Source organism: Leptodactylus fuscus, chromosome 1, assembly GCF_031893055.1.
Source record: "Leptodactylus fuscus isolate aLepFus1 chromosome 1, aLepFus1.hap2, whole genome shotgun sequence".
NCBI classification, from domain to species: Eukaryota; Metazoa; Chordata; class Amphibia; order Anura; family Leptodactylidae; genus Leptodactylus; species Leptodactylus fuscus.
In genome coordinates, this window is record NC_134265.1 from 104,111,259 (window position 1) to 104,125,893 (window position 14,635).

General features: G+C 41.9%; 1 protein-coding gene across 2 annotated transcripts in view; it reads left to right on the forward strand.

Moving 5' to 3' along the window:
• The first annotated feature begins 1,417 nt into the window (after positions 1-1,417).
• ULK1 (unc-51 like autophagy activating kinase 1) overlaps positions 1,418-14,635 on the forward strand; it is a 62,398-nt gene continuing 49,180 nt past the window's right edge. For both annotated transcript variants that reach the window (XM_075274842.1, XM_075274852.1), the window contains exons 1-3: positions 1,418-2,029; positions 3,467-3,559; positions 3,642-3,683. In XM_075274842.1, coding sequence (XP_075130943.1) covers positions 1,940-2,029; positions 3,467-3,559; positions 3,642-3,683 — 225 coding nt within the window. In that variant the 5' untranslated portion in view covers positions 1,418-1,939. The remainder of the gene's footprint in view (positions 2,030-3,466; positions 3,560-3,641; positions 3,684-14,635) is intronic.

Sequence of the window (14,635 nt, forward strand, 5' to 3'; positions counted from 1 at the left end):
CCCCGGGTCCAGCCGCTTCTATTCATTTCAATGGCACGCTTCCATTGAAATGAATGGAAGCGCTCGGCACGCGAGGAGTTAAGCGGCGGCCGCCGGCAAAAGTCTGCGTGCCGCTTCCATACATTGCAATGGGAGCGTGCTATTCGAATAGTATTGGCTCATCTCTAACTTCAATTGTAAGAAGTTACAATTGAAGTTAGAGATGAGCGAATACTATTCGAATAGCACGCTCCCATTGCAATGTATGGAAGCGGCACGAAGACTTTGCCGGCGGCCGCCGCTTAACTCCTCGCGTGCCGCTGCTTCCATCCATATATAAGGCGCACTTTCGATTTCTGAGGAAATCGTAGGATTTTATGTGCGCCTTATAGTCCGGAAAATACGGTATATATATATATATATATATATATATATATATATATTACAAAAATGCAGGGCACTCCACACACAGTACAAGGGTATGCGAAAACCCTAAAGGGCAATACTGATATAATTAAAAACACCTAATTTTATCTACAATTTAGGGTGGGTTCACACCTGCGCCCGGTCTCCGCTTTCTGTCTTCTGCCCAAGAAACTGGGCAGGATACAGAAACCGACAGTCAATCTGCAAACCCATTCATTTGAATGGGTTTACAAAGTGTCCGCCTGTGAGCATCTTCTGGTCTCCGCAGCGAAACCATTTTTTTTTTTTTAACCGGACAGAAAGTCGGAGATGCAGGACTTTGTGTCCGGTTAAAAAAAAAAAGCGGTTTCACCGCGGAGACCACAAAACGCTCACGGGCGGACACTGACTGCCGGGTTTCCGTACCATCGGAAGAAGACGGAAAAAATCCACAAAGCGAAGACCGGGTACAGGGTTGAACCCACCCTAAGAGGTATATCATATTAGGTGTTTTTAATTCAGTATTGCCCTTTTGGATTTTCATATGCCCTTGTGCTGTGTGCCCTGCATTTTTATATATCTCTATCCATCTATCTATATACACACACTAGTAATCATGCATAAGGTGGACCCCATAGGATAATTGTGTGACAACCCCATATGTATCACACACACTGCATACAGGATTCTGTCAGTGGTACCATGATAAAAATCCATGTGGAAAATAACGCCCTGTGTGGACGCGCCAACTATTCTCGGCTTCACTTACTATAGTAAGTGCTGAGGACAACTTTGCCCAGGCAAACTGTGGGTGTCCTTGTAAAATAAGTACGCACAAACCCTTGGTGTGGCCAGCAGCCTGGCACCTGACTGTAGTACTTCTGTACCAACACAAGACACCTTCCCCTCACCCCTCTCCGCAGAGCTCAGCCTGCTCACACCGCTTAGTAAACACAGACCTAACAGAGCCACAACAAAGCGCCTGTCTCCACGCATGCGCTGTCAGCACTATCGGCTGGCCTGGTTAGTGCGCAGGCGCAGGCCTTCCGGCAGCCAGAGGACTTCGCTGTGCAATCGGCTGCGGGCCTTATTCTCAGCTCCCGGCGGTGACAGTATCAGCAGAAGCAGCAGCAGAGTCAGAGTCTTGCCGGGCCTGTAAACAAAGCGTCCTGTGCCACTGACATCTGTGGACAGTACAGGTTGCATCAGCCCTTTATCACCATGGCACTAGTGAGTCAGTGCCAGAGAGGGGGCCTTGGTCTCCCCCTCTTCTTCTAGGGGATCTGTCCCCCTTCCATCCACGATACATTTCCCCCACTACTATCCTCTAACATGCAGCAGGGAGGACCGGAGTGCTGGGAGCAGCAGCCCATGCAAGTGACCCTCAGGAGCCTGATCCTCAGCAGCAGGGAGGTAGACAGGAGAGCAGCCCTTCTCTTCCAGCTGCTTCTCAGCTCTTGATTTGTTAACCCTTTCCCACAATCCATCAATCATCAATTCTTCTTCATCGACAACAACCTTATCGCACGACTGTCGGCAGGATCCGGGATTTACAATGGAGTCGGTTGGGAAGTTTGAGTTCAGCAGGAAAGATCTGATCGGCCATGGAGCCTTTGCTGTTGTGTTCAAAGGCAGGCATAAAGAGGTAATGTATCATCGCAGCCAGAGATTGGGGAGAATTGTACGATCTGATCGCTGTCTGTCAACAGTCAAATGTATACATTGTAGCTTTTGTCTCTGGGGACTGTGGCTGATCGCTCAGTAAACCAATAATGACGCGTTATTTACTTTTCCCACTGTTTTATTATGAATTGTGTCTTCTGTAGTAAACTTGTTATGTAAACAGATTGCTTTGTATTGCTTTGTATATGTCTGATAGACCAAGTACATCCTATTGGCATGTAATTTCAGCTGATCACAGCCACTATATATTATAGAGGTATCAGGAACAATGACACCTATGGGGGTTGTATTATTAGGATGACTCTGATAGTTGGTGTCCTGGTGTCTCCTATCATTTCTGGGTATCTTAAGGTGGTGATACCAATCATGTGTGGCAGGGATGTACTAACAACACATGACCTGAGTCCTTGGGACACAGCTGCAATTTATAGTATAATAAAACACCGTGCTCTTCTAAGATTAGTTCTATTCTTGGAAGCTCTGCATGGGGCAGAAATTAAATCCTCCCCACAGTATTTGCACCCCCATCAGTGTCCCCACCATTTCCCAAGTTGCCAGAATTCATTAATAATTCTGGACTGGGCAAGTCTGGACAAGATCTAGAACAATGAGACCCCTGGTGTATGCTGTACATGATCAGTACACTGCTAATGGTACCCCTAGTGTATAATGTACAGGATCAGTACACTGCTAATGGTACCCCTAGTGTATGTTAGTTGTAACCCTAGTGTATAATGTACAAGATCAGTGTACTGCCAGTGGTACTCCTGGTGTATAATATGCAGAATCAGTATACTGCTAGTGGTACCTCTAGTGTATAATGTACAGGATCAGTATACTGCTAGTGTTACCTCTGGTGTATAATATGCAGGGTCAGTATACTGCTAGTGGTACCCCTGGTGTATAATATACAGCGGTACCACTAGTGCATACCATACATAATCAATACAGTTTTAGTGGTGCCCTTAGTGTATACTGTATGCTACCCAATGGTACCCCATACAGGATCAATGCATTGTTAGTGTATGCTATTTAGGAGATGCTGAATACTAAGGCACACTTAGTTTAACCCTAGTGTATACTATGAATGGTCAGTAAAGTGCCATTCGTACCCATAGTATGCTTATCAGTAGTAATGGTACCCCTAGTGTATACTTTATGCTTCTTGGTGTCAGTCAGTAATGGTACCTCTCAGTGTATACTGTATGCTATAAAGGATTTGTTCAATGGTGGTAGTATCTCTAGAGTCTATAGAGGACCAGTTATTGACAACTAGTACCCATAATATAAACCATATAATATACATGTGGCTTTTCAGCATGCCTTTGATCTACTGCTATACAGGGTGAATTCCTGTAATGTAGTGTTCTATTTATTGTGTCTTGCTTTATATTTCCAGAAGCAGGATTTGGAGGTTGCTGTGAAGTGCATCAATAAGAAAAATCTGGCCAAATCTCAGACACTCTTAGGAAAGGAGATCAAAATACTGAAGGTAAAGAATGTGATCTGAAGCCTGTCCTTGTTGTGTGCTGCCTCTGTGTGCCCCATTGTAACCCTTACTATTCTCATTGTAGGAGCTGAAACATGAAAATATAGTGGCCTTGTATGATTTCCAGGTAAATCCTATTTACTTTCTATACCTGATCATTGCAATGATTGTGTAGCAGTGGTATATAACACAACAATAGTCCACAACTTGTGCTGTTGTGAATCTACTTTTCCCAGTATACCATCATGGTGTTAGGCTGGGGGTTGTAGTTGTATGACTCGGTCATTGGCTATATATAACAGTAAGACCTACTTTGTCTCATTCATATGCCTCCCCTCCACTCAAATCTGCAGTAAGCGCTCTCTCCCCTCTCCTGCTTCCCCGTCACGTGGCTGCCTCCTTGTTTGTTGACATTCCAGCTTGCTGCCTTTTTATTGGTTCCTTCCTTGTGCACGTCACGGAATTCTGAGAAAACCTCGCCCAGCTGTCAGGCAGAGCGCAGGCTCTCGGGAGTTGTAGTTGCTTCTAGCTGTATTCTGTATAGGTGGACAGGAGTAAGAACTACAACCCCCATGTACATGTGCACGATGTAAACACATTTTCTTGTGCTGGCATCTGTCCCAGCTCGATTATTTGAAGAGAGTTTACTTTGTGTACAATGTCTTCATGTCCCAGACAAGTAGTGGAAAATGCCAGAATTGCTAAGTCATTCTAGAGAAGTGTGTGATGGTTAATGTTCACCTCGTAAACAATGATATATGGGGTGGCTTCTGTGCTGGTCTAGTAATCTCCTATGGACTTTGCGGTTGGTAGTTGTGCTATATAAGCGTTATATAAGACAAAGAAAATGTGTACAGTATTGTACAATATAAACATCTGAAGGGCTAGTCAGTGTGACCACCCACTGCACAACTTGGTCAAAGGGTTGTCAGGGATCCTCCAGGATGTGTTCGATAGATCTGAGCTGCAGTATCAGACACAACCCATTCCCAGCTATGGCACGGTTTCGTAGCAAAGCAGCCATGTTTTTGTAATCCTGGACAGCCCCTATTACAGTGTACAGCAGGCTTCAAGACGTGAGTCTCTAAGAAACTACAGCTCTTAGCACGCTCCATTCACTTCTATAGGAGTTCCGAGAACAGCTGAGCCGGCTGAAGGTTGCTGACCACTGCCCAACATCCAAAGCAGTTTGTATGCTTGGATGAACAGCTATTTAAGGCCACATGTACATGTATGTGTGCATCTACGGGTATATAGGAAAACGGCACAGACGGCTTATGACTGATATAGGTGTACTGTCCTCTATGAACCTATTCATTAATGTAGCGAGCCCGGGGAAAAATGCACAGGAATAGGACTTGTCCTAAGTTTTGTTCTGGGCTCAAGACCCCCTTCACAACTTGTGCCATAGAAAATAATGGGTGAGTGTTCTAGCTGTGAAAAACATGACTTACACAATGACAAAGTACACAAGCCTAAGTGAAAGAGAACTGAGCTGCAGTAACTTAGCACACAAAGTACAGAATACTCTGCTTCCATTCTCTGTAGTGTCTATGAGAACAGGTGACCATTGGTGGTCCCAGGTGTCAACCCCATTGGCCAGTATCATTGCTGCTTTGCATCATTTTGATATATTTGCTACATTTTCCTTAACCCAGAGACAGCATAACATGCGACTGTGTCGGGTAAGATGTGTTTTGTCTGGATGGTTAGAAAGTTTGTTTTTTTTCTTATAAGGATATAGTCCCCTCCAGACTATGTCCTGTGATTATGCTGTAGATCTGTGGTGTTGAGTAGAGATGAGCGAACACTGTTCGGATCAGCCGATCCGAACAGCACGCTCCCATAGAAATTAATGGAAGCAGCTGTGACGCTGACTTTGCCGGCGGCTGGCCGGTGTCACAGGTGCTTCCATTCATTTCTATGGGAGCGTGCTGTTCGGATCGGCTGATCCGAACAGTGTTCGCTCATCTCTAGTGTTGAGGTAAGAAAAAGTAACAATTTTTGGTGCAAACCATTGTGCACCATAATTTATTACCTTTCTCCCTGTTTATTTCACTTGCTCCTCTTTTTCAGAAAGTGGGCGAGAGGGAATGTGGGAATCTGATATATATTATTATGGAAAAAAAACAAAGTGAAAGTGTCCTCTTAGGCACGGGGAGCGTAATGGCGGATTTTGGCACTGGGTGTGACGCGGGGAGCCGCGTCACTCTCAGGCCAAAATCCGACTGTCGCGGCTTCCAACAGTTGCGGCTTCCCTCTCCGGAGTAGGCTCAAATGAATGGGTCGACTCTGGAGTTTGCTGCCGCGAGGCGGCCCGCTTCTTAAAGTAGCCAGGCGGTCTCCTTAGACCACCATTGTGAGGGGGCGGATTATGACGTGGATTACATGCCATAATCCACCCCCTCTGCCTGTGTGAACTAGCCCTTAAGACTTGAGGTGCATTTGGCACATGTAAAATACCAGTTTTAATATGTTCCCCTGTGTGTGCCGTACTACTTTGTGCATGTCCATAGTTTATGTATGTTTTATGGGGGAAATTCTTTGCCATCAGATATAGATAAGTCATGTTGGGATGTAGTCTGATATCTCCATACAAGTCTAAAGCAGTATAACAATTTAGAATAATCTTTTTTGACTAATGGATGTTATATCATAGGTAACCTTGGCTTTTTATTGTATTTTGGCTGATTCCTTGTGCCTCAAAATGCTGTCTAATACAATTCCTTCAGAAGCCTATACCATATGTACTTTGTACTTGTGTTTGGGGGATTTGCTTAACCTAGATCAAGATAATCAGTAGTAAATATTAGTCCTCTGGACTCTGGTGGGAGATACAAAGTCCCCTGAAGCTTCATCCATCCCCAGTACTCCAACAGAAAATATATTCTAGATAATCGCTGTTTCAGTGATCATGAGTCCCATTCACATGGTGTTACAACTCATTAACAACAACGGAAGTGATGTTAGACTTCAGCTATGGTACAAATAGCATGAGCATGATACCTGATGTTATATGCCTATCAAAGAAATGCCCAGGACCTGTTTTATTATGCAATAGATGACAGGTGTTACATCAGGCATCAGCTACATGAGGATGGGGCATGTGAATAACGTCATTAGTCATCTTAGGGCGTTCTTACTTTCTTTAGTGTTTTTACAGTGAATCACTATTAATGTAGGAAAAAACTTTGCCGACCAGTGCCATTCTTTAGAATGAGCAGAAGTAATTCCATGTTTGCCTCCAGGGAATCAGTCAGCTGTATATCCTTAAAAAGGTTGTCCAGCCTTTTTTTTTTTTTTTTTTTTTTAAATTAGGCTGGGGGAGGTGAAAAAAAAAGTCTGAAAACCCACTTAAAGGGGGAGGAAGCAGAGCTGCTGGGGGAGGGAGAGATCCCCGGCAGTTTGGTTTAAAAACCCATTGAGATGAATGGGTTTTTTAAACTGACCATATGCAAGCCGCACTCAAGCTGTTTTTCCTGCAATTTCGGCAGGGTGGACAGCGACATAAGTGTGAACGCCCCTATAGCCTACTGACTCCCTTAATTATAAAATAGAGGCCTTCCATGTTGTATGGTCATCCAGGGACGCATACTGTGCTCTTACAAGGTCTTTGACTCTCTCCCCCTCCCCTTTGCTCCCCTTCCCCTTGTTACCCCCCTCCCCCCACTCTTTTTGGTTTAGTTGATTGGCATTTCTCTGTATTTGTTTTTCTTTGATTTTATGTATACCATTTGCTGTGCCAGCCACATGTTGTGGTAGACACCCTTGTCCATTCATTCTACTATTGCTTTGACAATTCATCATCAATGATTGTTTATTCTATTGAAAAAAATGTAATAAAAATTACAGTTTAAGAAAAAAGCCTTAGGCTGGCAGAAGCATGAATCGAGCTTTTCAATGTTGTAAATATAGTTTTAGTTACTAGAAATTGACAAGTGCCAAGGAATTGCAATCATGTCATCTGACAACTGGTAAAAGTGACGAGGGCTTGTTAACAGGTACTTTAAGAGGGGAATCATCAGAGTATTTCTGTATCTGTTCTTAATGGCTTAAACCCATGTAACAGTACATCTGCAGGTTGTTCTTTCTAAGAAACACATGGCTGGAATCATACACCAGAATAGTGTTACTTTTTATAGTATAATAGGTCATTTTTCCCGGACACCACTAGTGGCAGATATCCATTACAATGGAACATTTCTATAACACAAGGATTGCACTATATAGGGTCTCCCAATGTATAAAAGTAGTATAAGTATTTGTTACGAGAACATGAGCGTGGAAAACCAAAAATTGTGAGCTGATGCTTGCGATGTTAGCAAAAAGGCAAGCATATTTGGTACCTATTTAGACGGCTGCTCATAGAGAAGCTGTAGAAGTTGTCACCCACCCTTCCTCTTTGACCTGTTCTTTTAGCAGAATTTGACCTTTTATTATATAGAGATTATGTCATCTACTCTGTTAACTCTGTCTTGTGCCATTCCTCTCTTACTCCTACTAGAAATCTATTAACAAAGTGACTAGTTAGGTACTAGCTGTTACTAGATGTGTCTATACACAGTATCTCATTGTCCAGGGATTACATTGTCTAACTTTGTAAAGACACACCTTTTTGGCAAGGGTAATGGTTACCCTTAGTTGTCAATTATTTTATGACTTTCTAGGAGGAATAACATAAGAACAGCACAACACAGGCCTGGTTCACATCGGCGCATGGATTCTGTTCAGATAGTCTACTTGGGGACCCCCCCCCTCCCCATCAGAAACCTAATCCGCATAAGAAAGCGGTTACCTTAGGAAACCCATGGACCCCATAGACTAGAATGGTGTCCGTGCGGTTTCTGCTCAGTTTCCACACAAAAAATTCAGAGAGAAAAGTGCTTCTTTCAGGATTTTTCTCTCCACATTTTTCATGCAGAGAGGGGAACGGAATGGCCTGAACGCATTTGTGAACCGGGCCTCATAAGCAAAAAAGCTTCAGAATTATTTCATTAGAATAGCCAGAAGTGCCAGGAGTGGTGACAGGTACTCCCAAGTCGTATACGTTACATCAAGCACCCCCGAAGCTGTAATGATACCGTGTTAAAACCACTTCATGAGGATATAGCCAACTAGACACATGGCGTATACACTCTTGGGTATCCATATAAGAGGTTGAAAACCTAGTAAACAGATTGTCCAAATATAATGTCTCTGTTGTACCCAGAATATCAGTATTCTATAAAAGGTATTAGGTTGTATAGATTAAGATGTTATTACATCCCTGGTTCTGATAAGAAAAATGGTTGTATATCTGTGATATGATTAAGGCATCTATAGAAAATAAAGACGTTACATGTTACAGGGCTGCCTATTGTTTCATTAATATGCCATCTATCAAGATAAGCCAGAGTTATTCACACCAGCTGAATTATAGGGTGTTATTCAGACTAGTTGCTGTAATTATATTTTAGTTAATGAGTCATGTTAGTGTCACCACTAAGCTATGAAATGTAGAATTCTTCAGCCACCTATCATCTTGTTATATCCCGCACAGCCATGCGGCCAAGATTACTTTGCTTATGGGACCAAATGTGAAAACCGGCTAAGCTTGTGGCATTGAACGTGATAGGTACTTACACATGATTTGGAAGGAAGTCAAGATGACAAAAAATTCTGTCAAGCTGAACAGCATGCCAGTGACTGTCATGATCAGAAGTTTTCTCCAGGGTTTTATAGTTTGTTTACTTCTGATATTTCCTTCCTTGACGTCAAGTCATGGCACCATGTTATGTAACTCTGTGTAAACACAGTAAATGAAGAATCCATTCTTTAACAGATTCAGATCTTATACTGATGATGCATTATATAATGGCACTATTAGTCGCAATACCACACAGGAGCCGAGATCTTCAGTTATAGTGGTGTCCCCAAATATTTGCTTTCTTTCCTCAATTCTCACGTTCCATCATCACTGGTTTTCTATAGTGCGTTGACCCATATAGACCTACAAACTGAAGTTCTACTAATAACTTTTAATAACTAATATATTTTTTGGCTTTAGCCATTTCCTGTGTGTCGAGACAGGGACAGAAAGTAATAACCAGTGGCTACTTTGTATGCATGATATCGTGGTCTGTGACTAATTCTTATTTAATTTTTTAGCCCTCACACTTTTGGAAAAAAAAGTGTGTGTGTGTGGGGGGGGGGGGGTAGTTAAAAAATTCTAGGTGTTGCTGAATCAGCAGAACGGCGCCTATTGAAGGATGCAAAAGAGCTGTAGTTGATGGAGGAGGTGAAAGATCCTCTATAAGGCTTCAGCCACTACCCTCCAGCTTGACCACTATCACCGATAAGCTTTCAGGTCATCTCTATATAGGGCAATGAATTTTGCGAGTCCTCATTTAAGTTGTTCTCAGCTGTATTTATTATATTGATTTTTTTTTTCCTTAGGAAAGGTTTTGAGTAGATTGAAAGACCTGCAGCTGTTGGAGATGGTGAAAGGGCCTTCTTAATAGTGTTATGAACTGTTCCCATTGAAGTTAATAGCTGTGATGTATAACTCTGAATGAACGTTTCTGATTCTTCCCTCCTTGGATTTGCTGACACATTGTTTTCCTTGACTGTTAAAAACAGAAATAAATAGCAACTGGTATATCACTTAGTTTGTGGTGACAGCTGCTATGTATATCTGACCTCAGTGACTCTGTCGCAGGTGCTCACCTGAACCCCCCCCCCCCCCATTATAGAATTCTTCTTACTGTTCTAATGTCCATGACTGATATGTGATGTTAAGAGTCAATCATTTATTAGTGACACGTGGCAAACTGAAATGCAAATGTTATTGCCGTGTATAAACCCATGCAATAATAGAGAATGTTTTCTCAATTGACATTGCAGAATGCAAAACGTTTTTTATACTTTTATATCTTTATGGTAACAATCAATCATATTTTTACGGTGCAAGAAGACAGACTCTTGAGATGATAAACTCTTAGGTATATTCTTCCATGTCATTGCAACACGTGAGAAGGTAATATCATTAATGAGGTTGTCTGGGAAAAACATTTTAAAAATAGGCCAAGGAAGGTAAAAAAATAAAAAATCATAGTCTCCTGTCCCTGGTGTTTCGGTATTCTACCAGCGCGGTCTGGTCCAGCTGCTCCAGCGTCTTCTGAAAGTGAAGCTGCACGCCAGCTGTGGCGTCCTGGATTCCTTCCACTGAAGCAACTGATTGGTCTCAGCAGTGACGTGACCACAGAGTCCAATTAGCAGCTTCAGGAAGAAACCCGTGACGACACATGCCCTTCGCTGAGGCCGCTGATTGGCCTCAGCAGTCACGTTCGGCAGGGACCCTTGCCGAATGACAACAACAGACCAGCCCACGGTGAGAGGTTGATTAAAAAAATAATGTTACTTTTTGTTGGGACAACCCCTTTAAGAGTACCTGAGCTGATGCCCAACTGATTCCATGAAGAAAGGATCAGCGGCAGACCTTTTCATATCTGTTTTTTTCATTTACTTCCTTGGTTATGATGGCTTTATATCAGACCCATTGATGGACCTTGTTACAGTGACATGTCAAGATCTGCATGGAAACCAGGGCTGTTGATTTGGAGTTTGGAGAGGAGGGAAGGTACTGACTCTGGTTTTAAAATAAAGGAATTTGTTATTTTTAATTATATTACAGAGTTATTAATATCATATAAATAATTAGATGATCGGTTTATTACATATTTATTTTCATAAAAATTCAACCATTAGCAGTTTTCAGTCGAAGTCAGGCGGTGGAAAAACAGAGGAGTCTGAGCTGTTGGTTTGGCCTCCTAACTCCACAGCCACTTGTGGAAACCCCCTTTCAATGGAGACGCTACAAAGATCCATGTAAGGACTAAAGCTATTCATACAGTATATATTAGGTTGACAGAAGTGCACTTAAGCATATTTGATTGTTGATGCCAAAGGGTTTTGGTAGCGAATATACTTGGGTTTTGGACTAGTCGGTGTACTTTAAATCTAAGTCTAGGTTCACTTCTTAAATGGATCCTTGAAGAGATCAAAAACATTTATTGTTTTTGGGTAAAATGCTTACAATAATACAGGCCTTTTGATAAGTCAGTGGGACCCATTGCGCGCCATTTAGATTCCATCATTTGATAGATGAGCTTAGCCTTTCACAGACGCATTTTTGCAGATAAAGGAGTACACTGGTTTTTCAACGTTAAAGGGAATGTACCAAATAGGGATTGCTGTTCAGTCTGCAGGCGTCTTGTGGCTGAGCTGATTGATATGTAATTTTGTGGAAAAGTTTCAGTACAATCTGACATTTACAATTTCATATAAAATCTCTGTTTTTTCTATGCTGAGTAGTCAAGGAGGCGGTCCTATCAGTGATTGACAGCTATCTCTGCATCCTCTGTAACTGATAGGACCCGCCTCTTTGATGTCTCATCGTAGAAAAAAATTGATTTCAGTAGCGAAAGATCAGGATCACACACGTAGCTATATCCTATACCAATTACTCTATACCAGTTCTAAGAGGTTTTTGTTCACCTTACTCACTGCACACACTCAGTTGACTGGATTCAATCCTAAAAGGGAACTCCTTTTCCACACTCCCTTCCAGCTCACCTGTTACACTCCTGTATTCACACAAATCTGCCAACACTACTTTATGGTAACCCAACACACCGGTATAACCACACCTTGCGCACCTAGCAAACAACGTTAGAGCCTAATGACAATCTTATTCAGTTTTAGATTTAATATACATAAAACATATGCTCATAGCTGTGCGTTGTGCATTATGACTACCACACATATTTCACTGAGCTTCCTGGAACTGAGATGTGGATTAGAAATTACCATACAAATCGGAGGTACTGTACACAGGAAACCCTCAGTTCATCTAGACTTACTGGTAAATCAACCAACTCCTACTAAGACAATGAATACAAAGTGAAATATCTCTAGACAGAATAACAAATATTCAGTATATACCTGATTCATTACAGACAGTTACACTGATTTTTGCCCTCAAACCTATACATCAATCTGCTCTGGCCTTTCTGGTCTATAACCTGCGGTGTATAGATTGTACTGTACTTTTTATGTGACAGGTTCCTTTTGTGGCGGTGTTACCATCCTGATTCAGAGCTCCATTACATACTGTACTGTAGTCAGTGGGATCCATCGGGTACCATTCATATGTGGCATGTAACAGGCAGCGCCAATATTTCCGTTTTCTTGCTTGAGATGACAACCCAGGAAAAACCTTAGGGCAAAAACACTGACTAATTGTTGGGCAACAATTAAAATGGCTGATTTCCCTAATAATTCCTTGAAATGAGGTGAGATGACATCCAGCTCTGGTGCTATTAACCCACATGTCAGCAAAAGGATCAGACATGAAGAACCAAACCTCGTCAGTTTATGTGTTCCTTAGCCAAGAGTTTGACCACTCCATAGACTTCAGATGGCCAGCACAAAATCTCCTAATATCTATGGACAGAATTAGATCTGAATAGCTCTTTGGTCAGATACTTGTCTAGATTCTCCAAAATCAGATTGTTGATTCAAACGCTTATTGGATCTCTGGTTTGGTTTGCCTGTTTGTCTACCTAGCTTTAACATACTGGGTAGTCCTGCTTGAGGATTAACAAGGAATGTTTGAGCAATAGGTCATGGTCTGTTTTCCGCAAGAACATTTGTCTGTTCTTACACAATGCCAGGACCTGTTGTCTGGTGTACGCACTTTGTATATGATAACAGGCAGGTATTATGGAAGCGCTCTAGGTATCCTTATTCTACCTGTGTCCCAGCTCTACCTTACATTATTTGATTGGCAAGATTGTGACCTTATTTTGTTTCCAAGGAGTAGGTTGCATGAGGACAAGCAAGAGGATTTAGGTCAGCTGTAATTCACATCAAACATCAGAGCAGACACAACGAATACTTAAGTAGCCCAGATCCTATTTATTAAAGAAGTAGCTTTGCAGACTTAGACCCAGCTCTTCCTTGTCGGCAGCTGTGACTAACAATCTCCTCTATTTGTATACCGAATTTTAACTTTTTAAGTTGTTATTCTTGTATTTCACATTAAATTATACAGAGATATATACAATCTGAACTGTGATAATAATAGCTAGAAATGTAGTCATAAATAAATGTGTCCAGTCCTAACAAATCCTCAAAATCACTAAAAAAGATTATACTCCAAGAGATGGGACTTCTCTGTCGTCCATTTTTGGTTGGGTTGGTAACAATCTGGTCATCTTTCCTATAGTCACATTTGGAGAAAGAGTGTATCATAGAGAAGCTTGTTACAGTCTCCTTGGCTATGGAATAACCCTTTGCAGATTGGTGCAGTGCCTGGAGAACACATTCACTACTTTGGAAATAAATCATAAAAAAAACCAACAATTTTTCTAGACGTTTAGGAGGACATGACCTGAACATGTACAGCATTTTTTTTTTTTTTCAACATTCTAGCTATTTCTGGTATGTGAAGCAGTTCAGTAATAAATGACCTTTCAAGGGTCACAGTGGTTCAACCTGCTTTTTAAATCAATACTGAGGGCTAGTTATAGGTTCTCCATGTTATATTATGACATAAATCCTTGAAGGGTCTGGACATCATAGATGGGGGAATTTTCCAAGCAAGTTGTTCTATTCTACAGGGTCAGTCATCGAAATGGCCGCCACCTAGCAGGATATTCTCCCTGTTGCATAGCTGGATAACACTAGGTTCACACTAGCATTTGGTAACTTCAGGGGCTCTGTCCCCCTTTCCACTTAAAATTTTTGTTGGTAAATCGGTGTACCTCATGGGTTTCTGATGGTAATTGCTTTTTAAGCAGATAGGGTTTCCATTTTTTGGGTCTTCTTGGGAAACCCAAACGCAAGTGTGAACCTATCGCAAGTGTTCCACCACTTTATGTCAATTCATCACAGTTTTCTAGATCTCTGCTTGTTGACATTCATTGTTTAGATCCAGTGGCTAAAAATTAGTCCATGGTTATGTTAAGGACATAGGCGTACATAGTTTCTTACAGTCCCAGTCCCAGTACATAGTTTCTTGCAGCGCTTTTCTCTCCA